This window comes from Kryptolebias marmoratus, linkage group LG16 (genome assembly GCF_001649575.2).
Source record: "Kryptolebias marmoratus isolate JLee-2015 linkage group LG16, ASM164957v2, whole genome shotgun sequence".
Lineage (NCBI taxonomy): Eukaryota > Metazoa > Chordata > Actinopteri > Cyprinodontiformes > Rivulidae > Kryptolebias > Kryptolebias marmoratus.
In genome coordinates, this window is record NC_051445.1 from 8249668 (window position 1) to 8273942 (window position 24275).

The 24275-nt window shown below is 36.4% G+C and overlaps 2 protein-coding genes across 2 annotated transcripts; both read left to right on the forward strand.

The window, feature by feature from the left end:
• Positions 1–539: 539 nt before the first annotated feature.
• Positions 540–13378, forward strand: LOC108235545 (mucin-2-like). Its single transcript, XM_025005815.2, has 16 exons — positions 540–675; positions 800–884; positions 1584–1602; positions 1691–1720; positions 1817–1842; positions 1945–2026; positions 2331–2448; positions 2542–2720; positions 3910–4128; positions 4994–5155; positions 5738–5968; positions 6101–6553; positions 6702–6875; positions 8403–8508; positions 8631–11495; positions 13201–13378. The coding sequence occupies exons 2-16, from the start codon at positions 813–815 to the stop codon at positions 13376–13378; spliced, it is 4914 nt and encodes a 1637-aa protein (XP_024861583.1). The 5' UTR covers positions 540–675; positions 800–812.
• A 2481-nt stretch (positions 13379–15859) lies between these two features.
• LOC108235373 (meprin A subunit beta-like) lies at positions 15860–22770 on the forward strand. Its single transcript, XM_037980313.1, has 13 exons — positions 15860–15863; positions 15971–15997; positions 16206–16361; positions 16561–16678; positions 17132–17310; positions 18862–19080; positions 19878–20039; positions 20287–20517; positions 20663–21115; positions 21217–21390; positions 21834–21939; positions 22179–22223; positions 22450–22770. Exons 1-13 carry the CDS (start codon positions 15860–15862, stop codon positions 22523–22525), a joined length of 1950 nt encoding a protein of 649 aa, XP_037836241.1. The 3' UTR covers positions 22526–22770.
• The last annotated feature ends 1505 nt before the right edge of the window (positions 22771–24275 follow it).

The following is a 24275-nucleotide window of genomic DNA, read 5'->3' on the forward strand; positions in this document are numbered from 1 at the left end:
GAAGGTGTGAGTATGATTTCAGAAATTTACAGCAGAGTAAAAATAACCTGACGATCATTAAAATGGGCAAGGCAACGTGTTAAAGCCAGCAATTAGAAAATAGTTTACAAGAAATGCTCAACAATGCAATGCAAACAAGCTTGTCATGTTAAAGCACATTTACAGAAAGTATCAGTGCGTGTTTTCTAAGCTCAGTCACACAAATATCACTGCCTGAAAATATGAAATCAATATTAAATAATAAATTAACAGTGAAAATAACAAAGTATAACAAAGTATAAAACTTGTGATTTATTATCTCCAGTATCTTTTTTTAATGTAAGTTAAAGCTGAGCAGGGATCTAATGTAAACATCTTAAATGGTTAATAAGTCAATTAAAATAGAATCACAAATAAAATAAATCCACTGCATAAATTTGACCTTTTGAAAAACAAAAACCTACTCTGTTACACAATTTATGACCTTTTATTTAAATAACAAGAAATAAAGTGCGTGCCATTTAAGACCGGAAAAACAGCATCTGCTCACAGACTGAGATTAACTTCAAACTATTATGACGCGCTGAAAAGATCAAACTTGCTTTGTGACATACTACTAACTTAAAAGCCTCCTGAAGTTGTTGAACATCTCATTTGAAGTTGAAGAATATACAGAGTGACTGTGGATAAGCGCAGGTAAGTGAGAAAATCACCATAAACTTGACTAGATTCAGTTAATTACATTGCATCTAGAAGGCAATTCCGTAATTCAGTTTTTGAATTTTTGTATGTCTTTATTTAATGTCTTATTAAAATTTAGTCCAAGACTCACCATGGAGATAAAAGGCCACATTTTCCTTATGGTTAACCTGGCTGTTTCATCAGCGTTGCCCTTCATCCCCACTGTAAGTATTTTCATTCATGCACAACAGGAAATAAATTTATTGCAGTGCTCTCTCTAAGGTAAAAACTAAGTTCTGTCGGCTGCTCCCCTCTTCAGGGGTTGCCACAGCATGCCCTCCCTGCCTCGAACCTGCAGCCCCAGGATTACAAGCACTGACCGTGACCGTGCTGCCTCATAAATAATCAAATAATTAAATATCTATTTCAACTTCAAAAAATAGGGAGATTTAGCAGCTTTTTCCGAAAACCAGCCTGAAGGAATGTCTTAGTTTGTACATTTTATATATTAAGTTGATATTTACTAGTAGATTTTAGACTTTTAAAACTTTTAAGACAAGTTTTAAATAAAAAATACCATGGTTCCTGGAGTATTCCTGCCTCATGGTCCTGTTAGCAGCAGGTTTCTACCAGGATCTGGCAGGAAAATAAATAAATACAGATGCTTTTCAACACGATAGTCACAATACTTCTTCAAATTTGTAGATTTTGACAACTTTAGCAATATTTAAATATCACTGCCAGTCCCTAGTATATACAAAATATACCACTTGTATTCCATTTTTAATGACTGTGGACTAACCAAATAAACCCAAATACTTTTTGACAAGTTTATAGCAAATGCTTTCAGCTAAACTGACTGTTATTAACATGCATATGATAATAATTATTTATTTTCATTTTAAATATTCTGATCATTCCAGGAAGAAGTAGAGATAGGAGGTAAGTTAAATAATTGAATTTTCTATTACCTTTTACAAATGAATGTAAATTTACAGGAAAACATGTGTTTGTTTGTTTGTTTTTGTAGATGTTGATGAAACAACAAAGCTTCCCAATGGTAAAATTATTGTTAACATCATTATTAAGTTCATATTCAGTTACCTTGTAGTATCTGATTTATTTTTTAATAAGTAACTTGTTTGTTTTATTTTAGATATATTAAATAATGATATTCGGGAGGTAAGTATAGTTATTCTTCAAACAAACTATTAAGATATTATTACTTGATTGTATGCTTTTTGCGTTTTAATTGTTTTATGTCACATTTATGTCATATTTTAGCGTCCAATCTCTCGTAGTACCATTATTAATGAGAACGCACTGTGGACATCTCCAATCTCTTACGTATTGGACAAAAGTTTAGGTAAATAGGATTTTTTTTATTTTGTAACAGAATATTTAAGGCATCTTTGGATTGTGTAATTTAAGTGGTTGAAGAAACTGCTTTTAATCTAGAATATACAATTCAGCAAATATTAGTCAAAAAGTCAATGTTGTCCCAAAACAAGGAAACAACAGAACATTCCAATAAAGTTTTTCTTCAGTGCATGTCACTGAGAGTTACTCTTCTGAGTAATACAGAAAAGTAGTCTCACCTTTTATTTCATATGAAATAAAACGTGGTTTTTTTTTTTTCTTTTCTATTACTTTTTTATGAATAATGAAAGACCTGAATGCTAAAGGAGTCATAGTGAGAGCATTAGATACATTCAGGGTGAAGTCATGCATCGATTTCAAAGTATGGGACACTGAGGAGTACTACCTTAACATTGTAAAGTTAATCGGGTATGTATGATGTCAGAACATGTGTCAGTTATTCTGTTTGTCACTATTACCAATTGTTACCACTACCACTAATTGTTCCTTTTTTCATTGTAGGTGTTGGTCTTATGTTGGTCAAGTATTTGCCAATGGACAGAACCTTTCCATTGGGGCAGGCTGTGAAAGCCATGGCGTTGTTGAACATGAGATTCTTCATGCTCTGGGCTTCTACCATGAACAGTCTAGATATGACAGAGATGATTATGTGGATATTGTATTCAACAACATCAAAACAGGTTTAACTCTTTCTTTCCTGTTATTTGTTTTTAAATGCTTGAACAACCTGGCCCCACCATATCTATCTGAGCTGCTTCAGCCTTACTGCCTGCCCCGATCCCTAAGATCAGCTGATCAGTCACTGCTGACAGTCCCCAAAACTAGGCTGAAGCTAAGAGGCGACAGAGAATTTGTTGTTGTTGCTCCCAAGCTCTGGAACAATTTACCCCTGAGTGTCAGACAGGCCTCCTCTCTTCCTGTTTTTAAATCGCTTTTAAAAACACACTTTTATTCTTTGGCTTTTAACACACTGTGATTTTTGTCTTTCTTGGCACCTAAAACATACCTGCTGTGAACCCGTATGTGTATGTCTCTTTTTATCTATTTATCTTTTTATCTGTTTATTTGTTTATTTGTTTTATCAAATTTGTTTTTACTGTTTTTATCTATCCATTGTACAGCACTTTGGCTACCCCTGTGGTTCTTAAAATGTGCTATAGAAATAAAGTTGATTGATTGATTGTTTGATTGGTTGGTTGCAAAATCAATAGTGAGAAATTAATCAAAATATTATTAAATAGTCAAAAGTTTAACATTGATGGCAACAGTGTCATCTTTGTCCTCTTTGGTAGTTATTCAGATTCAGAGAGCTGTGAAGCACAAAGACACTTTATTGGTCTGCCCAGCTCGATCATTATCAGCTAAACACATAAACATTGGCCAGTTTTAAAACTGTGCTGCTGTTACTACAGTCAAACTGAACATTTATATATATATTCATCAGAGCTCCAGACCTAAACTATTTAGTCTCATTTTGCAACTTCTTATAGAAACAAAAGTGCACCATTGGACTGTTGAATAAACTGTTGTTTATTTATTAATTGTCCTTTTCCATTCAGTGGCATTTCTAGCTCTGGGGGCCCTGTGCGAGATGCTGTTTAGGGCCTTTAGTTTGCCATACTACAGTGGAGAGGTTCCTAATTCATTAGATAATCCATAAACAAATCACAGTCTTATTTTTGCAGCTAATTAAATTACACAAATGGTGTCATGCAAAAAAATAAAGGTTTTGCATCAGTATAAACAATAAACTTGGCACAATGTATAAAAAACAGTGATTATTGAGGTACAATTTTAACAATCTAAACTAAAATTTTAAAAGTAAGTACAGTTCTCTGTAGTGATGATGGGTGTTTGTGTGTCATCTAGGTCAAGAGCATAATTTCAGAAAGGTTGGAAGTGATGAGAGCTCTACCCATGGAACTCCATATGACTACTTTTCAGTGATGCACTACAACAAAGATGCATTTACCAATGGCAATGGCTCTACAATTATTACCATAGACCCAAAATACCAAGATGTGATTGGTCAAAGACTGGATATGAGTCCCCTTGATGTTCAAGAGTTGAACCTTCTCTATAAATGCGGTAAGCGCTAAAAGGCTGTAAAATATTTCAAACTTACTTACTAGTCAATTGCACTTATTTTTCAAAATAAAAAGTATTAGTTTTTTTTAAATGTAGTGTAAACAGTATGTAACATATTACTTATTTAGTATTTGATGTAATGCAGGTCATGCATGAAGTTGGATATCTTCCTCAGTCTGATCATGTGTTGCACCCTCAAATAGAACTCAAAAACTCACAGATTTTTGCGTTTGTGTAACTTTAATTAACAAAAACCCATGGCTCGAGCTTACAGAGTGTGCAAATTTCTGTCTTCAACATACACAATTACAAAAAAAAACAAACAAATGAATTGTTTTTAACCAAATATCAAATTAAATAAATGCTTGATCAATATGCTTAATAATTAAACATTACCACGTTCCAAACATATTTTCAGGGCTCTACACATGCCCTACTTACAACCCCCATGGCACTGTAAAAAGACTACTGCCTCAGAGTTTGAAGTGTTATATATATAATGCAACTTATTTCCACTTAGATTTTTTTCCTTTCTTTTCATTGTACTCCCAAATATGGAAGTAAAATTAAACAGTTGTATAAACCCAACAGTCACTATCTGCGTCTTTCAGTTGAGACGACTGTTTAAAATGAAATCCATCCTGTCTAAAAAAATCTTGAGACTTAACTGATAGAAGCCTTACAGAGGAAGTGGATGTCATGTTTTATTACTTCTTATCAAGTTGCAATTTGGGGGTTATACTACTATACCTTTATACCTGTAATATTGACAAGACTGTCATAATAGAAATTTGTTCTAAATTCACAGGTAAATGTTGTCTAATAATTTATTTGGAAATCTTGCTTTCTTTATTCATCTCCATAGACTCATCTATTGCCTTTTTGCTGTATTGTGGCTTTTCTAATGGGACTATGTGCCAAATGAACCGATGTTCACAGAGTGGGAATAACTGGGAAGTAGTTACACAAACAGACGGGGGTCCGAGTTCTGACCACACCAGTCTACCAACTGGAAATGAAGAACCCGGTAAGGTTTCAAGCTTATTGAACAATTAACTAAAACAAAAATGTTATTAAGTGTAAGTTTTGTTTTCTTGCATTTTTGAATTGATACTAAATTAATGTATAAAATAAAACTTATTGTAAAGTCATTCTAAATAATGTAAATTTTATGGGTGTAATTGTACACCTCAGTCAAAATTTGGCACATACGCTGGTATGAGGGTCACAGTTTGGTACAAAAAGAAATAGAAACAAATGCCAATTTCTTTTGTTTGTTTGTTTGTTTTGTGTTATTCAGACAGTTTGTACTTAATAGTGTCCTACAGAAGATGTGTCAAACAAACAAAAAAAAACGATGAATATCAAAAATAAAAAGACATGTTGTTTGTGCGATAAGAACAGTCTAAAAAAGAGGCTGCGCCAACACATCCAAACTCCTTCATGTGATTTTCTGCTTTTGGTTCCAATCATTCCACTGTAAAACTTAATGGAAAAAGTGTGTTAAAAGTACATTTAACTTACCTCTGAACTATTGCAAATGTCTAAACTTATTTAGAATTTATAGATGAAGGTGATAATCATACCTTTGTCATGGGCATCATTTTAGGTCAGGAAGTAGGATACTTCATCCATGCCAGCATAGCATCAGGTCAAGAAGGAGATTCAGCCCGGCTGGAGACCCAGAAGATGAGTCCAAAAAGGGGATGTAATGTCCAGTGTCTGCAGTTCTATTATTTCCACAGTGGGAATGAGTTTGACAAACTCAACATCTGGATCAGAGAGTTTCAAGATGAACAGGACACCACAGGAACCATCCGCCTTGTGGATCAGATCACTGGTAATGTCTGGATAATAAAGACAGCTGAACTGTAGAAATATTTGGCATATTTTCTTTTTAAATGTATTTTCAGTTGTGCACACATTGAAATTTAAATAGTCCAACATAGTATTCCAAAACTCCCCTCTGCAGGCTCACCTACATCTCACTGGAAGCTCCACCATGTTTCTCTAAATGCCACCAAGCAATTCCAGGTTGTGTTTGAGGTTCGGAAAGGAGCAGGAAGCTCTACAGGCGGCTTCTCAATTGATGACATCAATCTTTCTGAAACACAGTGTCCACATGTAACCTTGCAAATTGATGACTTTGAGGAACTTTTAAACACTAGTGCCTCTGGAACTATAATATACAGTCCACGGCAGTACTCCAAAGAGGGCTATGCTTTCCGAGAAGCTGTTATACTCTACCAGACACGTGTTGGATTTTTTGTGCAACTCTTGTCTGGTGACTTTGATGACCAGCTGGAGTGGCCCTGCCTACGAAGGCAAATGAATTTTCAACTTCTGGATCAAAACCCCAACATTCAACAGCAAATGTCATTGCAAAGGAATTTCATCAGTGTTGAAACACATGTGACCTCTAGTGGTATGTTTACAAGAAAATGTTTAAATTACAAATACATAAATAAATTGAATACATAAATTAAAAAAATTAATGAAGAGAGAAAGAAGCTCTAATTAAAACAATATGCACCTTTGTTTTCTGTTGTACTGTACATGTTTCATACAAACAGGTACCCTTGCGTGGAGCAATCCACGTGAGACTGGAAGGGTAGTTTTTTCTGAGAATGGGGAGCAAGTCTCTGGTGGACCTTTGTGGGGGTATTCATCCTTTGCAGTCCTGAAAGACTTTCAGTCCACACAGGTCCTTAAGGGAGGGAGTGCCATTTTAATGTTCAACTTTGAAGGTAGGTAGAATATTTTTCTTTTGAAAAATATGACATGTCTAAATTTTGAAGATTAAGATTTCTAAAATCCTTTCAAAAAGTGACATTTTATAACCAGTTTTTATCATTTTATTTTTGTTTTATTGAGTGGGTTGAAAAGAATCAGGAATGGTGGATGTTTGTATGTTTTTGGGAAATCTAGTATTTGTGTGCATACATAATGTAAACAAGATTTAAAAAGCTGTGTTTTCAACTACACCTAAAGATATGTGGAACTATTTCAGTAATTGGAACCACTTAAATGTAACATTGGTTAATGTGTCTTTTGTTTTTAAAACCCATCAAAGTTTAGTCAAAATCAAAAAAGAAACAAAAAAGTAATTATCAGTAACTGATCCACATTGAAGTTGTTGTAAGTCACTGAAATACAGTTTGAACATAACCAACACTAAGCATATTTTACTCTCTGCCATTTTTACATGAGCCATTTCTTTATATTGTCAATATCTTTACATAAATTATGTCTATGACGCTATGCTATACAAACATTCTGCCTGCACTTGGCAGCTACAAGTATCCCATCTCTGATCGGCTGAGTCTGCCTGGAATTGTTCCTTTTTTTTCTCCAACAAATTCTAGCTTATACTGATGTCCTTGTGTCTTCCTATGTAAAGACATTAAGTCTTAGCTTTCTTAACTACTCATTTTTTATTCTTTGTGATTGGTATTGTGGGATTAGATAGTGGAAATGCAAGTGCCTGCAGAATCACAGCAGAACACATTCAGCAGCCTCAAAGAACACAGTTACACACATCATAGGAAATGTTCTTTGGAAAAAGTAGTGACAACATTAACAACTGTCTGATGCAAGAGTCATGAAACACTAAAAAATAATTGTATCTTAAATTATAATTATTGTGTTGTAAATTGGTATCAGTGACGGCTAGGGGAGGGTGGTGGGGGTGGTGTGTGTCTGTGTGGGTGTGGGAGGTGTCGTTGATTTTTTTTCCTCAAAAGAATCTGATACTGTCGAATTACATAAGAAAAATATTGATAGGTTTTAGTTCTACACAGTGATCATGTCAGGAAAAACAGGTTTTTGATGTGATTTTTGTTTTGTAAAGAACACCAATTTTTATTGACCATGATTGCTTTATAACAGCAATCAAAACAATTTCCAAGAGGGTGAAGATGTTTTATAGGTACTGTATATATATGACAATCAGAAACAAAACTTAAAATGTGGTCAGCTAAGATTGTATTTGTATATGTGTGTGTGCACATGCCCATAAGTTTTGGATAATTAATGTTACAGTTACTGTTATCCTACACTTCATTCCAAGGCATTTTGATGGTGCAAAGAAACTTCACAATCAGTGACATTTTGTTAGATGTTCGGTGCTCTGATAAAGTCCACATTTTTTCCAAGATTATTTCAGGTTACTGGAGTAAAAAAGGGTAAAATGTGTTGTCAATCATCACAAACATGTTAGTACTGCAATTATTGTTGTTTTCTGTTACTGACTTTTTCATAATTATTGTGAAAAGATCTCACTCCACTAGTTAATGGAAGTGCACTACCATGCCCTCAAGTGAGACCAGTGAACATTGAAAATCCTCCATCAATTCTGAAAGAAAGCTTGTGCTCATTAAGGTGAGACACTTATGATACAATTTTGCTTATCAACAAAAATAACTGCATTTCAAACCCAAAAGAAAAATGTATGAAGAATGTATCTTTGAGATAAATTATTAGTATCCTTGTGAATTTTACAGCCCTATCCCTCCATCTTTGACCACCACCACACTGTCTACCACAACACCCACCACCACAACACCAACCACCACAACGCCCACCACCACCAAACCATCCACCACAACACCCACCACCACCACCACCACCACACCGCCGACCACAACACCCACCACCACAACACCAACCACCACAACACCCACCACCACCACCACCACCACACCGCCGACCACAACACCCACCACCACAACACCAACCACCACAACACCCACCACCACCACACCAACCACCACAACACCCACCACCACAACACCGACCACCACAACACCACCCACCACAACACCCACCACCACACCGACAACCACAACTCCGACTACCACCACTACACCGCCCACAACAACCCTGACCACCATAACACCCACCACCACAATACTATCCACCACAACACCATGCATTACAACATCCACCATCACAACACTGTCCACCACAACACCCACCACCACCACAGTGTCCACCACACCACCCAGAAATCCGACCACCACAACACTCACCACCACCACACCGCCCACAACAACTCCGACCACCACCACACCACCCACCATAACTTGGACCACCACAGCACCAACGACCACCACACAGACCACCACCACAACACCAACGACCACCACACCGACCACCACCACAACACCCACGACCACAATACCGACCACCACCACAGTGTCCACCACCACACTGTCCACCACAACACCGACCACCACCACACCACCCACCATAACTTGGACCACCACAGCACCAACGACCACCACACCACCCACGACCACAACACAGACCACCACCACAACACTTACCACCACCACACCACCCACAACAACTCCGACCACCACAACACCAACGACCACCACACCCACGACCACAACACCTACCACTACAACACCGACCACCACAACAGCAACCACCACAACATTGACTACCACCACACCGCCCACAACAACTCCGACCACCACAACAGCAACCACCACAACTCTGACCACCACCACCACAACACCCACCACCACCACACCACCCACCACAACACCGACCACCACCACACCACCCACTACAACTCCGACCACCACCACAAAACCCACCACCACCACACCACCCACCACCACCACGCCCAGTACACTGCCTGACAAAACTCCAACCACCACAACACCAAGCAGCACAACACCGACCCCCACCACAACACCCAGCACCACCACAGCACCCACCACAACTCCGACCACCACCACACCACCCACAACCACAACGCCCATTACACTACCCACCAAAACTCCGACCACCACTACAATGCCCACCACACTGCCCAACAAAACTCCAACCACCACAACACCAACCACCACAACACCAAGCACCAAAACTCCAACCACCACAACTCCGACCACCACCACAATACCCACCACCACAACACCGACCACCACTACATCACCCACTACCACAATACCGACCACCACCACACCACCCACCACAACAACTTTGACCACCACACTGCCTACCACAATTCTGTCCACCACAACACTCACCACCACAACACCTCCCACCACCACACCGCCCATTACACTGCCGACCAAAACTCCGACCACCACCAAAACGCCCACCACACTGCCCAACAAAACTCCAACCACCACTACAATGCCCACCACACTGCCCAACAAAACTCCAACCACCACTACAATGCCCACCACACTGCCCAACAAAACTCCAACCACCACAACACCAAGCACCACAACACCGACCACCACAACACCCAGCACCACCACAGCACCCACCACAACTCCGACCACCACCACACCACCCACAACCACAACGCCCATTACACTACCCACCAAAACTCCGACCACCACTACAATGCCCACCACACTGCCCAACAAAACTCCAACCACCACAACACCAAGCACCACAACACCGACCACCACAACACCCAGCACCACCACAGCACCCACCACAACTTGGACCACCACAGCACCAACGACCACCACACCGACCACCACATTACCCACCACCACAACACTGACCACCACCACAGTGTACACCACAACACCGACCACCACCACAGCAACCACCACAACGCCCACCACACTGCCCAACAAAACTCCAACCACCACAACACCAAGCACCACAACACCGACCACCACAACACCCAGCACCACCACAGCACCCACCACAACTCCGACCACCACCACAACACCTCCCACCACCACACCGCCCATTACACTGCCGACCAAAACTCCGACCACCACCAAAACGCCCACCACACTGCCCAACAAAACTCCAACCACCACTACAATGCCCACCACACTGCCCAACAAAACTCCAACCACCACAACACCAAGCACCACAACACCGACCCCAACCACAACTCCGACCACCACAACACAAACCACCAAATTTCCGACCACCACGACAACGCCCACCACACTGCCCAACAAAACTCCAACCAACACAACACCAAGCACCACAACACTGACCCCCACCACAACACCCACCACCACCACAACTTGGACCACCACAGCACCAACGACCACCACACCGACCACCACCACAACACCCACGACCACAACACTGTCCACCACCACACCGTCCACCACAACACCTACCACCACAACACCAACCACCACATTACCCACCACCACCACAGTGTCCACCACCACACCGTCCACCACAACACCGACCACCACCACAACACCCACTACCACAATACCGACCACCACAACACCCACCACAACAACACCTACCACCACAACACCCACCACCACTTTACAAAAGACCACCACACTAATCCCTGCCACATCAACACCAACTACTATTACAAAGACCACCACCGCAACTTCTCCAGCTGCAGAAAGCAGGTATTGTAAGATTTGATCACACATTTTGAACTTGACATAAATCTTCCTTTCAAAATGATGTTATAATATAGAAGTGCAAAGTTTTTTTAGAAGCCTATAAAATACTCTTTTAAAAACGTGTGAGAATCCAATAACACCAATGACCATGCTGAAAAAATGTAGGTTTAGCCAATCTTTGAAAAATCATGATAGCAATATTGTTCAATATCGAAACAATAAACATTGCAAAATTAAAGTAAAAGAAAAAAAATGACATTGGTACATTGCTTTTTGAGAGATGCTGGAAAAGCTTTGTGAAATCCTGAGTTTGTTTAGTTTTGTTTTTTGAGAGAGCTGGCAAAATATTATTGAGATCCTGAGATTCTTGTGCAAGATCTTGCTGAAACTTTGCAGCATTTCGTTTTACTCATTTATTTATTTATTTATTTATTTATAATTAATTTGGGGGGGACGGGGTACAGACTGTGGCAACTTGGCAGCCAAAGGCGGACAACAAAATGCAGTAGAACCTTTAATGATGACTTTAATCTTTTCCAATGAGTGAAGTGTATGTTACAAATTTGTATTTTGAACAGAATTTTTCTATTAGAAAATGCAAATGTAATAATATGTTTTAACGCCAGTCAACCTCCTTCAAAAAAACCTGCACATAAAGTTTTAAATTTTAATTTTTTTCCGTACAGGCTTCATTTCATTTTAATTAAAATTTTCATTTCTAGCTTCTCTCCTGGTATGGTGGCATCTCCTGTCCTCATCCTCCTGATGGCATTGCTGCTTTTGCTACCTTGATGTACATACCCCGTTTTCTTTGTACAAACAGAATTTTTGTATTTTTGTTTTTTTTTACTGTTTTTCTAAATATAGTTCAGATTTTTTTATTATTGTTAAATGTGATACATATGACAAATAAAGGTTATAGTGAATACAGAATCATGATCATTGTATGCAAACTTCAGTGCTATGCTTTGTGTGTCATTACCATATATTTAAGAAATGCTTCAAACACTGTACTTTAGCATTTGTAGATTTGTATTGAAATCCATTAAAGTAATTCATAATTAAAGCTGAAATTTCCTGTTGTGACTATGAATACATGCACAGTAGTGGCTCTTTGTGTAGTAGTGGCTTTATGATATTATGACCAACTCACAAAAGTCAATTTGAGTGTAAGAATTTTTTTTTTTGTTAATTATTTTCCCTTGTGTTAATAAATGTAATCATATAATACATTTCTTATGTGTTTTAGTGGTTGGACGCATGCTAATATTAAAGTTCAAAAAAGCTTTTCGAGCCTTTCTTGAATTGCTGAACTGACACTTTCTCTAAGGTTGATACCAGACACCGTCTGAGGGAAACTAATTTCAGCTGCTTGTATCTGAACTTCTTCATTTGGTTATAATCAGAATCCCATGACTTTAAGCGTTGGTTGGAACAAACTAGAAAATCGTGAGGTTTGCTCTTTAGTTGTGCTCCCACATTACTACTTCAGACCAGTACAGCACAGTTAATACTGCAGATGAGGTCTAAGTATAGATGACATGTCTTGCTCCATTTCACTATCACTAGTGAAGAATATATTGAGATGCTCAAACTTCTTCGTTTGAGTCAGAGACTAATCTCAGACCAGAATGGCACTCAGCCCTGTTCTAGTCCAAAGCCATAGCCTCAAAATTAGAGGATTTGACTATCATCCCTTTGGCTTCAGGCTCAGTGTGGAACTGCAGCATTGCATGCTGATGATCATGGCTCGAAAATGCCAACAGAACCACATCATACACATTACAGAAAGATGCAACCCTGAGTTTCTTAAACCAGACATCCTCAACTCCACTGCTACACCAAGAGATCTTGTTCATGAATACTCTGGACAACCTGTCCTGTAAAAGGAAACTTTTACAGCCCTGGTCTTTTCTAAAAAAGAGAATGACTTTGTTCCAAATATGTGAACAAAGCACTTGATTTTTTAAGGAAATGATAGCTGGCCAACATAGACCCTGGCACCCCATGTTCCAGTAGCACCTTCCAACCAAAATCCTCTGAAGGACAGCAGTAAGCTTTCTTCAAGTACACAAATCAGATCTGAGCTGGACAATAGACTCTCATGACCTCATCAGCAACTGTGCAGAGGTAAAGGTCAAAACCCCTCTACTTGTCCTAGATGCAACAATTATTTGCTGATTTCTTTCCAACACCTTATGACAAACTTTCCTAAGGGACAGACTAAGCAGTTTGTTTACTGGATATGTCAGCCTGCAGTGGAAAAAGAAAATCATCTTGTTAAACTGATCAAACTGGATTTTTAAAACAAGATAAAAGCTAGCAATACATTTACCATCGTCAGAAGCCCATTGAACTTTAGTTGTCAAAACAAACATCTTAGGATTTTAGTGGTCTACCAAAATGTTGCTCCAAAAAAACAGCTTTTGTGTTACAAATGATTTATTCATTTTTTTGAATGGCCTGCACTGTTGTTCTTTCAGCTTCTTCCTTCTGCAGTTGTCGCCACAGCAAGCACTCACATGAAAGATTTTGCACTTGTTTTACTGTGGATGCCCTTCCTGATGTACCTGGGCTTGAACCTTTAATGGCTTGCACTATAGACTCAAAATTTATCCATGAGTCATTCTCAGTAATCAGTAATTTTATTGTCAAACTCATATAGGGTGTAGCACATCAAAATGGCACTCAGCACTAGCTGGAAAACGGGTTTTACTTGTTTGGTACCTGGCAACTTTGCTTTTGTGCACAGTGAGCAGTGCTTAGAGAATGTGTTGGGGATGACTTTCAGCTACAACCATACTAAATTTTAACTCAAATGATACTAAATTCTTGGTTTGATATGAATCTATAGCTCAGTGCAGAACATTCTTAAAACGATTTTAGTTTGAAGCAGAGTTTTCTTGTGATCATGGCTGTAGGGAGAACAGGCTACAGCATTTGAAAATTATATGCAGTCCATGAAAACCTGTTTGAGTCACAGATTTATTTATGTATTAATAAAGAGAGTTAATAAAACAAAACATTTGAAATCTCAGTTGTCTTTGTACAAACATGCCATTTGTGGCTGTTTTATAAGTTAGCTTTTCTATCTTGATACAGGCATTAATTAGTTCATTTTAGTGTGTAATAAGGTGATATGACACAACAATGTATGATTCAGCTGAAAAATAAAATGGTATATCGCATCAAAATAAATTTAAAAAGGCTGTTACAGCACAAACACTTAAGGAATATTAGACATAAAATGCATAATAACATTAATCATCAAGTTTTTGTTAGTCACACAAATAAAACTGTCCTAAAAGATCAAAACTAAAAACTACAAAAAAAGCTGACAAAAATGGCAGATAATAAACATAGTAAATGTGCATAACAATCCTATTAATTGGGGTAAATTTACATTTAAAATATTTGTACATCATCAAAAATCCTCATCATCATAAAAAAGAAATAGTTGTATTCACAGAAGAGAACAATCCAAAACTTTCTGTTCTTTGTCCAAAGTACAACATGTAAAAGCAAAGCCTGTGAAATGACAAGAGAACATTTTTATCTTGGAAAAAAACCCAGTATGCTGACATGTCTGATATTTCCACAAAAAATGAAACTCTCTGCAACACTGACGCTTTAAAATGATCGAGCCTGTTTTGTGACAATGTTTTACTGATGACTGAAACACTGCTCATTTTTACTTAAACAAAGTGGCTGAAGATAAGAGAACAGAGTTAAGGACATAGTATCTCTGTTTTTTAAATTTGTTCATTTAGTGTTAGACTCATCATGGAAATAAAAGGCTACATTTTTTTAATGTTTAACTTAGTCGTCCCAGCTGCATTCTCCATGAGCACAGTAAGTACTTCCATTTTTAATCGTACTGTCCTATAAACATTTTTGAAATATTTTTCATGTTGCATCATTTTTTCAACAAGTGAAAAATTTGTTTAACAAATGTTTATTCAGTAAATAACACAACTGTTTTCCTTTGTGTGAAAAAAATAACTTTAACACTGTTATAACACATTTAAAATAAATATTACAATGTTAATATAACCTGCACAGATTTAATATGTAAGAGACAATCAGCAAAATAATTTCAATGTCTTTGTCATCTTGCTGTTTACAACAGTGTTACTAGGTTGAAATTATTATTTTTTTTATCTGGATTTATCACATTTATCTTTCTGCAAATGTTAGTGGAGCTGATATAAAATAAATAAAGAAAAAACAACTTATTTTTGAAAACATTGTGGTGTTTTATCGTCAGCTAAACTGTTCCCTAACAACATTATTACCTATAGTGATATGTATATTTTCTATATTTTAAACATTATGTTCATGTTTTAATCCAGCAAGAACTTGATATAATGGGTAAGTACTGTTATCTTATCTTTATTCTTCAGTTTATTTCAGAAACTTAATTTTACATCTTTTTTTATGAAATTGTGTGAATTTGCAATGATCTTGTGTTTTTGTAGAGATTGATGAAAATGACCTCACAGATGGTAAGAATAAAATGTTTTATTAAACAGACTTTATGGTGAAATGTTTGTTATTTTTATATGTGCATTTTCAGCTAACATTTTGTAAAAAAAAATTGAATGTTTTTTTTGTTTGTTTGTTTTAGATTTACTACTTGATGACATACGGGAGGTAAGTTTTGTATTTCAACTGAAGAACTATTAAAATGTAATTTGCATTAAAACACGTCTACATGGGATGTTTTGGGGTTTCATAGTATCTCATATGTTTTATGTTTATTTTATGTTTATTTATCTCAGCCTCCAGCAAATGGTCTAAGAAGTACCATTTTTGATGCCGACATACTGTGGACATCCCCAATCCCCTATGTCTTAGACACAGGCCTTGGTAAAAAATATTTTTCCATTTATTTAAAGTAAAGCTTTGAGTTACTCAAAAATCAGTTGCATTGCTTGGATAAGCTGATGAATGTTAAAGGTTTGCAAACCAAGATGTACAGTTTTGTAAATTCAGACATTAGTTTTCAATTAATATAACATTTTTATTTTGTTTATCTCTACACCACAATCTATATGAATAATGGAAGACATTAATGCTAAAGGAGTCATTCTGAGAGCGTTTGACCAGTTCAGGATAAAATCATGCATCGACTTCAAACCAAGGAAGTCTGAAGAGTATTTCCTTTCTATCCAAAAGTTAAATGGGTATGTATTATTGTTTATTTTGCTTGTTTTTATATAGGCCTCCTAACTGTTGCTGACACAACAGATTTTTATTTTTTATTTTTGCAATTTTGTCAGCTGCATTACAACATTTTGAAATGGTTTACACTTAAAAGACAAATAATTCCTTTTGCTCCAGCTATTATATCTGAAAGTTCAACCAGAATCAATTTAAAAGCAAAGCCATAAAGAAAAGAAACCTATATGTACACACTGTATGTGTGTTGGTTTTCTGTAGTAACATTTTAAGCGTATGTTTGAAACTACTGTAGTTATTGTTGAAATGAAATGTCATATGTCTTTACTTAAAGATTTATCTGAGGATATACTTTATTTTTTTATCTGAAAACAGGTTGTGCTTTTTTGGTAAATTAGATTTTTAATTTAGGTATGCCACATTAAGAATGTTACTGATATGTGTTTGTTCTATTCTAGTTGTTTTTCATATATTGGTCAAGTATTTGCCAATGGACAGAACCTCTCCATTGGGTCCAGCTGTGATCACCTCGGCATTGTTGAGCATGAGATTCTTCATGCTCTTGGCTTCTATCATGAACAGTCTAGATATGACAGAAGTGATCATATCAAGATTGTATGGGACAACATTAAAGAAGGTTTAACACTTTGTTAAATGCTCTTTTTAATATATGTCAAGATGTGTGAGCTACACAAATGTATTAAAAGGATGGTCTAGTGATTTCTGAAGTGATGCTCTGTCGAATAGTTATTAATAGTTAGTACCTTATCAGCTGTAAAATCAGTCATAGAGCATAAAATATGAAGATAGAGACAAAAGTCCATGTCCAGGCTAGGCTAATGGCTAGCCAAGTGAGTGTCAGATTCTTTAACGTTTTTCAGGCTTATAAAACAAATCCTACTCAAAAATGGCACACTGGGTGAACGAATGCTATGTTGGCTAATATTAAACGTCTACAGTTTAGCTTGATTAGTTTATCATTATTTTTTCAACTGAACAATGTCCATGTTACTATGCAAATGTACAATAGAACATGTATTTGCTGATGGTGCTGGGACAGGCAATGTATCACTCTGCCTGATCAGCATGTCTAGTGAGTACAAAGTTTATTAAGCTCTCAGTGGACGTATCCATTCAGCAGCTTCAGTACCACCAGCATAAACAGTCTATGCTCACCACACACATTGTCATTTTTGAGAAAAAAGTTGTTTAATAAGTCTGAAAAATGGTATGAGAAATGCCCCTAATTTGGCTGACCTTTAGCCTGACCTAAGCAAGGACTTCTGCCCTTTTCTCCATATTCCTTGCTCTCTGACGTATTTTAGGGCTGATACGGTACTAACTACTGAGAACTATTTGATAGAACATCACTTCAAAAATAACCAGACTATTCTTTGAACCACTTAGCAACTGTTAAATTAAAAGGAAGGAATTTCCAAAGTAAACCTAGCACAAAAAGTAAGAAAATGCCATCCTCCAAGATGCCAGTGTTGGCTCTCACAGAGTGGAGTTTCTCAGATACTACCTCCAGAATTTGGGAGTGGAGAGGATGGACTGGCCTGCATGCAGTCTTGACCTCAACCCCATTAAACACCTGTGGGATCAACTTGGGCGTGCTGTTTATTCTACAGTGACCAACACATCACCTTAGCTGTCTTATTACAAATGCTAGTTGAAAAATGGGACGCCATCCTGCAGCAGTGAGTGGCTGTGTATGCTTCCTCCACATGCTACTCAGGCCCCTGTTTGTTAAGTTGCCAATATGTCTTGTTTTTTAAGACTACAAATATCCAATCAAATAAATCACTTTAAACAAAAGTCAATAGCAGAATAAGCTGTTTGCATTATCAGAGAAGATTTGGCAAGTTTTTCATGGGTGCAACCCACTTACTCAATTCTACTGCTCAACCTGCAAATATGTTTGTTTGGTTTTTTTTTTTACAAATGTGGCACAATTTAAGGAGAAATAAACAAGCTTTCCAACTGTGTAGAATTGATTGCTAAGAAGCAAATTTCTTTATGTTTTGTGCTAAGTTTATTTGAAAATGAACTATATATTTGTCAAACTATGCAAAAAAAAGTGTTATCTAATCAGTGACAAGAAAGTTGTGGTTTCAGCAGTCTCTACTCAGTTGAAGATTTTTAGAGTGCAGTATTATATGATGATTGGCTTTTATATGTCATCTAGGTTGGGAGTATAATTTCAGAAAAGTTGGCCATGAAAACAGCACCACCCATGAAACCTCATATGACTACTTGTCAGTGATGCACTATTACAAAAGTGCATTCACCAATGGCAATGGGTCTACAATTATTACCAGTGACCCCAAATTCCAAGATGTGATTGGACAAAGACTGGAAATGAGTCCTGGTGATGTTCAAGAATTGAATCTTCTCTACAAATGCAGTAAGTGCTTAAAAATGATCAGAATTAATAGTTTAACTGACAAAAAAATAGTGAATACAATGTGCTATTTTTCAAAGAAAAAAATAAAACATTTTTATTGTCATAGATCTTTATTTTTCTAAATGTTTGATTTATTTTTTGACATATAATTGTATTTTCAACTCAGAAGCTTGTTGGTTGAACTATACTTATGTATGAATGTTTAAAAGTATTTTTTGCAAAAAAATTCTAGTCCAATGCATACATGGATCTTTGATTTGGCAGGTTCCTAAGGTGCCATCTGAAGCCTATTTTCAGTGTTTTATTAGGGATTGTGCACTACTAAAGTTTTGATCCTAAAATCACTGCTGGGAAAGATTGATATCAGCCAATACTGATTAAAAAATGTAGCTTCCCGTGTCAAAATAAATAAATAAATAAATTGACCCTGCCCTATACCCAAACCTTAAAAGTCTTTAGCTTGCCAGCTAACATTGCTTTTACATTTCTATTTTGGCAACTATCAATATTTACATACAAAACTTTTAAGTTTGCTCAACTTTAAAAGATCGGTGAAATATTGCAGGTTCACAGGATCAAAACTCGTTGCGGCCTTTTTGCGTGCAACTTCCATATTCTTCCCTTGCATGTGTGTAGTTTTGGATGCTTCTAAAATGCATTTTTGTGTCTGCCAAAATATGGTCTATATTTAAAGATAAATTTATTTATTTGTTTATTTACCTTTATTTAACCAGGCAAGTCCTATTGAGATCACAGATCTTTTTAAGGCAAATCTTGCCTTTCTTTTATCTTCACAGAGTCATTCGTTGCATTTAAGCTGTACTGTGGCTTTTCTAATGGGACTATGTGCCAAATGAAACGGTGTACTAAGAATGGCAATGGCTGGGAAGTGGTTACTCAAGTTGATGGTGGCCCAAGTTCTGACCACACCAGTCTACCCAGTGAAAATGGAGAAAAGGGTAATGTCTCCAACTGATTTTAGTTTCTCTTTTTTTTTTCAATCACAAAACACAGTCATTTGAGTAATTCAGAATTTGTCTTCATTATTTTACTCAATTCCAAGTTAATTCTAATTAATGCAAATAGAAATGTTTACATTCAAAAGTAAAATTAATTGAAATCATAAAATTCTTTATCAATACTTACCAATTTATGCTTGCATAAATCTGAGAAACCACCATAAAATTACTGTGGACATGATTTTAGGGCAAGAAGAAGGATTCTTCATCCATGCCAGCACAGCATCAGGGCAAGAAGGAGACTCTGCCCGACTAGAGACTCAGACGATTAGTCCCGAAAGAGAATGTAATGTCCAGTGTTTGCAGTTCTACTATTTCCACAGTGGGAATGAATCTGATGAACTCAACATCTGGATCAGAGAGTTTCAAGATGAACAGGACACCACAGGAATCCTCCGCCTCATGGACCAGATCACCGGTAATCTTAAACTATTTACTTCAAGTAAATAGTTACCATTTGGTGCCTTTTTTTCTCTTTGACAACATCTACATGTACAACATTTTACTTCCGCACAGTAATGTTTAGATAGAAAAACGTAGTAATACAAAACTCCTCCCTTCAGGCCCACCAACATCTCACTGGAAGCTCCACCATGTTTCTCTGAATGCCACCGAGCAATTCCAGGTGGTGTTTGAGGTTCGGAAAGGAACAGAAAACTCTACAGGAGGCTTCTCCATTGATGACATTAATCTTTCTGAGACAGAGTGTCCACATTTAGTTTGGCAGTTTGACGACTTGGAGGAACGTTTAAACAATACTGCCTATGGAACTGTAAAATACAGTCCCCAGCAGTACTCCAAAGAGGGCTACGCTTACAGAGTAGCTGTTGTACTCAACAAAACATATGTTGGAATATTTATGCAACTTTTGTCTGGTGACTTTGATAATGAATTGGAGTGGCCCTGCCTTCAAAAGCAAATAACTTTCCAATTGCTGGATCAGAACCCGAACATGCAACAGCGAATGTCAAAGCAAAAAAGTTTCACAACCACTAGTAATAAAAGGAGTTCTCAAGGTAAGTTTACAAGAAAATGGTTAAATTAATAAAAATAACATGTATCTAATTAGCTTAAGTATTGAATCTATTTATTCATGTGTTATGTTTCATATAAACAGGTATCTTGGTCTGGGACAATCCTTGTAAGAATGGAACTGAAGTTTTACTCAAGAATAATGAGACAGCCTGTGGTGGAATTTTGTGGGGGTACCGATATTTTACAAGTTTAAAAGAATTACAATCCAGAGATTTCCTCAAGGGAGGGTGTGCCATTTTTATGTTCAACTTTGAAGGTACTTTGCATGTTGAATCTCTTACTAAAACTAAAATAAAGCAACAGAAAAATGACAATGTTACTTTTTAAAAGCATCACATAATAGACAATTCATGTTTGTTTAATTATGAATAAATGGATCAGACATGGTCAACATGACATGCTGGAAGTCTGGTATTTGTATTTTTAATGAAAAAAATGTACTCATAAAATTTATTTTTTTCAGTTATTGCAATCATTGACAACTAAAGTAAAATAAACAATAAGATTAGATACCTGATCCACCTTTAATTAAACCTATTTCTTTGCCCAAACTATTCCAGCTCTTTTATTGTCCAGATTATAATGCATCAGTGGGAAAAAAGAAATTGTTTAATACAGACTTGAATTGTTCAAATCACCAAACATTAAAGTTTTTTGTTGTTTGTATGTTTGTTTTTTTCGTCTTTTGTCATTTTATAGATCTCACTCCACTGATTCATGGAAATACTCTACCATGCTCTGAAGTGAGACCAGTGAACATTACGCGTCCTCCCACAAATCTGTTTGAAGGCCAATGTTCGACACGGTAAGACAATGTGCCAGTATAAAAGTAGTCTCAACTTTGACTTTGCATTTTAAAACACACTTTGAAAAGATGTAGGATTTAGCAATGAAGTTAGATTTCAGTAATCTTTATAAGTCCTTTTGTGTAAAAAAAAATAAAAAAAATAAAAATAAAAAAAAGCTCTGCAACGTACTTGACATTCATTATGCAGCATAAAATAAACTTTTTTTCCTGATGTCAAATAACACTGGCTTTTACAGGATGACATCCACCATTAGTCCACCTATAACAACAGAAGACAAGAGGTATGCCTACATCTGTTCCTACATTTTACATGTGAAAAATGATTTTATCAATTCAAAGAACATGAATGTGAGAAAATTAGAGCTGAATATTATGTGTAATATTGTGTTACTTTTTCTTGTCAAATACTTTTGTGAATGTTACAGATTCACAATGGGCTGTTTAGACTTCACAATGAACACATTGAGTCATGCTTTTGAACTTCCTAATCTTTTTTCTCTCTTGTAGTATTTTTTGCTTCTCTCCTGGCATGGTGGCCTCTCCTGTCATCATCTTCCTGCTGACATTGCTGCTTTTGGCTTGATTGATGTACACATCCCATTTCCTTGTCTTGTTTTTCTATATACATCAGCAGTAATACATTCAAATTTCTATGTGATTCATTGTGTAAATTGTAAAATTCTTAGCTGATGAGTCTTCATCATGTAAAGCCTAAAGTTAAGTTTGATTTAATGTTTGATGATGGAATAAGTGTTTGGGTTTGATATGATTCTGTAGTAAATTGTGGACTTATTGTTAAATCAATACTTGTTGCAGGGCTTATTTAACTATGAGAAATTGACCTAATTCTGTTTGAATCAGGCTATTTAATGTCAACGTTTTAAATTTGCAAGTAAATGTTACTGCATTCTAATATGTCATACAAAAGGTAAATATTACAGTTTTGTCATCAACATCTTATTGTATTTTGTGTTTATGTGCAGCTGAGTGGTTCCAACATAATTTATATTTTAAAAATTAAGCATCTTTGAAAAACAAGGAAAAACTGTCGTCAGACACCAGAGCAGTTTTAAACAATGACCAGCAGGTGTTGCACTCTGTGAACCGTCTCATGGGTTGAGTAAAATGGGTATTTTGAATAATTTACACACTCAGGGGGTCAAATATGAGCAACACTGTAATATTGTTCTGAAGATCTGTTGCATTTTTTAGAAAACCTAAATAATATTAATACATGGTAACTAAATGTTTACATACAACTGCGTAATCCAAAACCTTCTGTTATTTCTCCAAAGCACAACATGTGCACATGACAAAGACATTTTTTATCTTGAAAAAACCAAGCAATGCTGACACATCTGACATTACTCCAATCAATGACACTCGCTACAACACTGACTCTGTAAAAACAATTAAGCATGTTTTGTAACATTATGTTTTACTGACAGCTTAAACCTTTCTCAGTTTGATGAGCTTCTCATTTCTAGTTAAACAGGCAGAGCGGCTGAAGGTAAGCGGGCGTCAGATAAATTAAACTCAATTTAAGTGAACTAAGTTCAAAGCATAGTGTCTCAATTTGTTTTCAACATGGAGATGAAAGGCAACATTTTTCTTATGGTCAACGTGGTTCTTTCATCAGCATTCTCCATACATCTAGTAAGTACTTTTATTTATACCTGTACAGATAAACTATGCTTTTCAGCATAATAAAAGAGAATTAGTTCCAACAGCTTTTAAACATTTGATTAAAAACTGGTTTAGCAAAAGCCTTTTTAAAAAAGAAACAAATGTTAAAATGTATTTGAAACTAAAGCAATCATAACATGTAGACTTAGGTCATTGAACATTGCAAACATATAAATGTAGATAAAGACGCAGTTGAATTACTAATTGCTATCTTCCCATGACATTTGTATGTATCATATCTCACACAGAATGAGAACAGTTCTGTCTAACTTGTGACAAGTTCTTCTGTCTAATTATGTGTATGCAGCATATATGCTGTTACAGTGTATAATGAAAGACAGAGAAAAAGAGAGATTTTGTGTTGGTTCAAAATTATATTCATGCTAAATTATATTGTATTACTGGTAACTGTCCTTTCTCTAATGTTTTAATCCAGATAGAACCTGACATAGTGGGTAAGCACTATTACTGTTTATTTTTCATCCTACTTCAAAAATAATAAATGTCATAAATTAGTGTGAGTTTACAAGGAAGATTCTTGTGTTTTTCCACAGATATTGGTGATGAGAAGAACATTGAAGACGGTAATAGATTATTATTATTATTATTATTTCATTGTCTGATATAGACCTAATATGCATATGTAG

Bases quoted from the DNA above. Each gene is read 5' to 3' on its own strand.
- LOC108235545 (XM_025005815.2), top strand. From the start codon at position 813: ATGGAGATAAAAGGCCACATTTTCCTTATGGTTAACCTGGCTGTTTCA. The intron at 1,843-1,944 runs GTAAGTATAGTT...GTCATATTTTAG, and splicing joins TAAATAATGATATTCGGGAG to CGTCCAATCTCTCGTAGTAC. The intron at 2,449-2,541 runs GTATGTATGATG...TTTTCATTGTAG, and splicing joins AACATTGTAAAGTTAATCGG to GTGTTGGTCTTATGTTGGTC.
- LOC108235373 (XM_037980313.1), top strand. The intron at 21,940-22,178 runs GTAAGACAATGT...TGGCTTTTACAG, and splicing joins GAAGGCCAATGTTCGACACG to GATGACATCCACCATTAGTC. The intron at 22,224-22,449 runs GTATGCCTACAT...TCTCTCTTGTAG, and splicing joins ATAACAACAGAAGACAAGAG to TATTTTTTGCTTCTCTCCTG.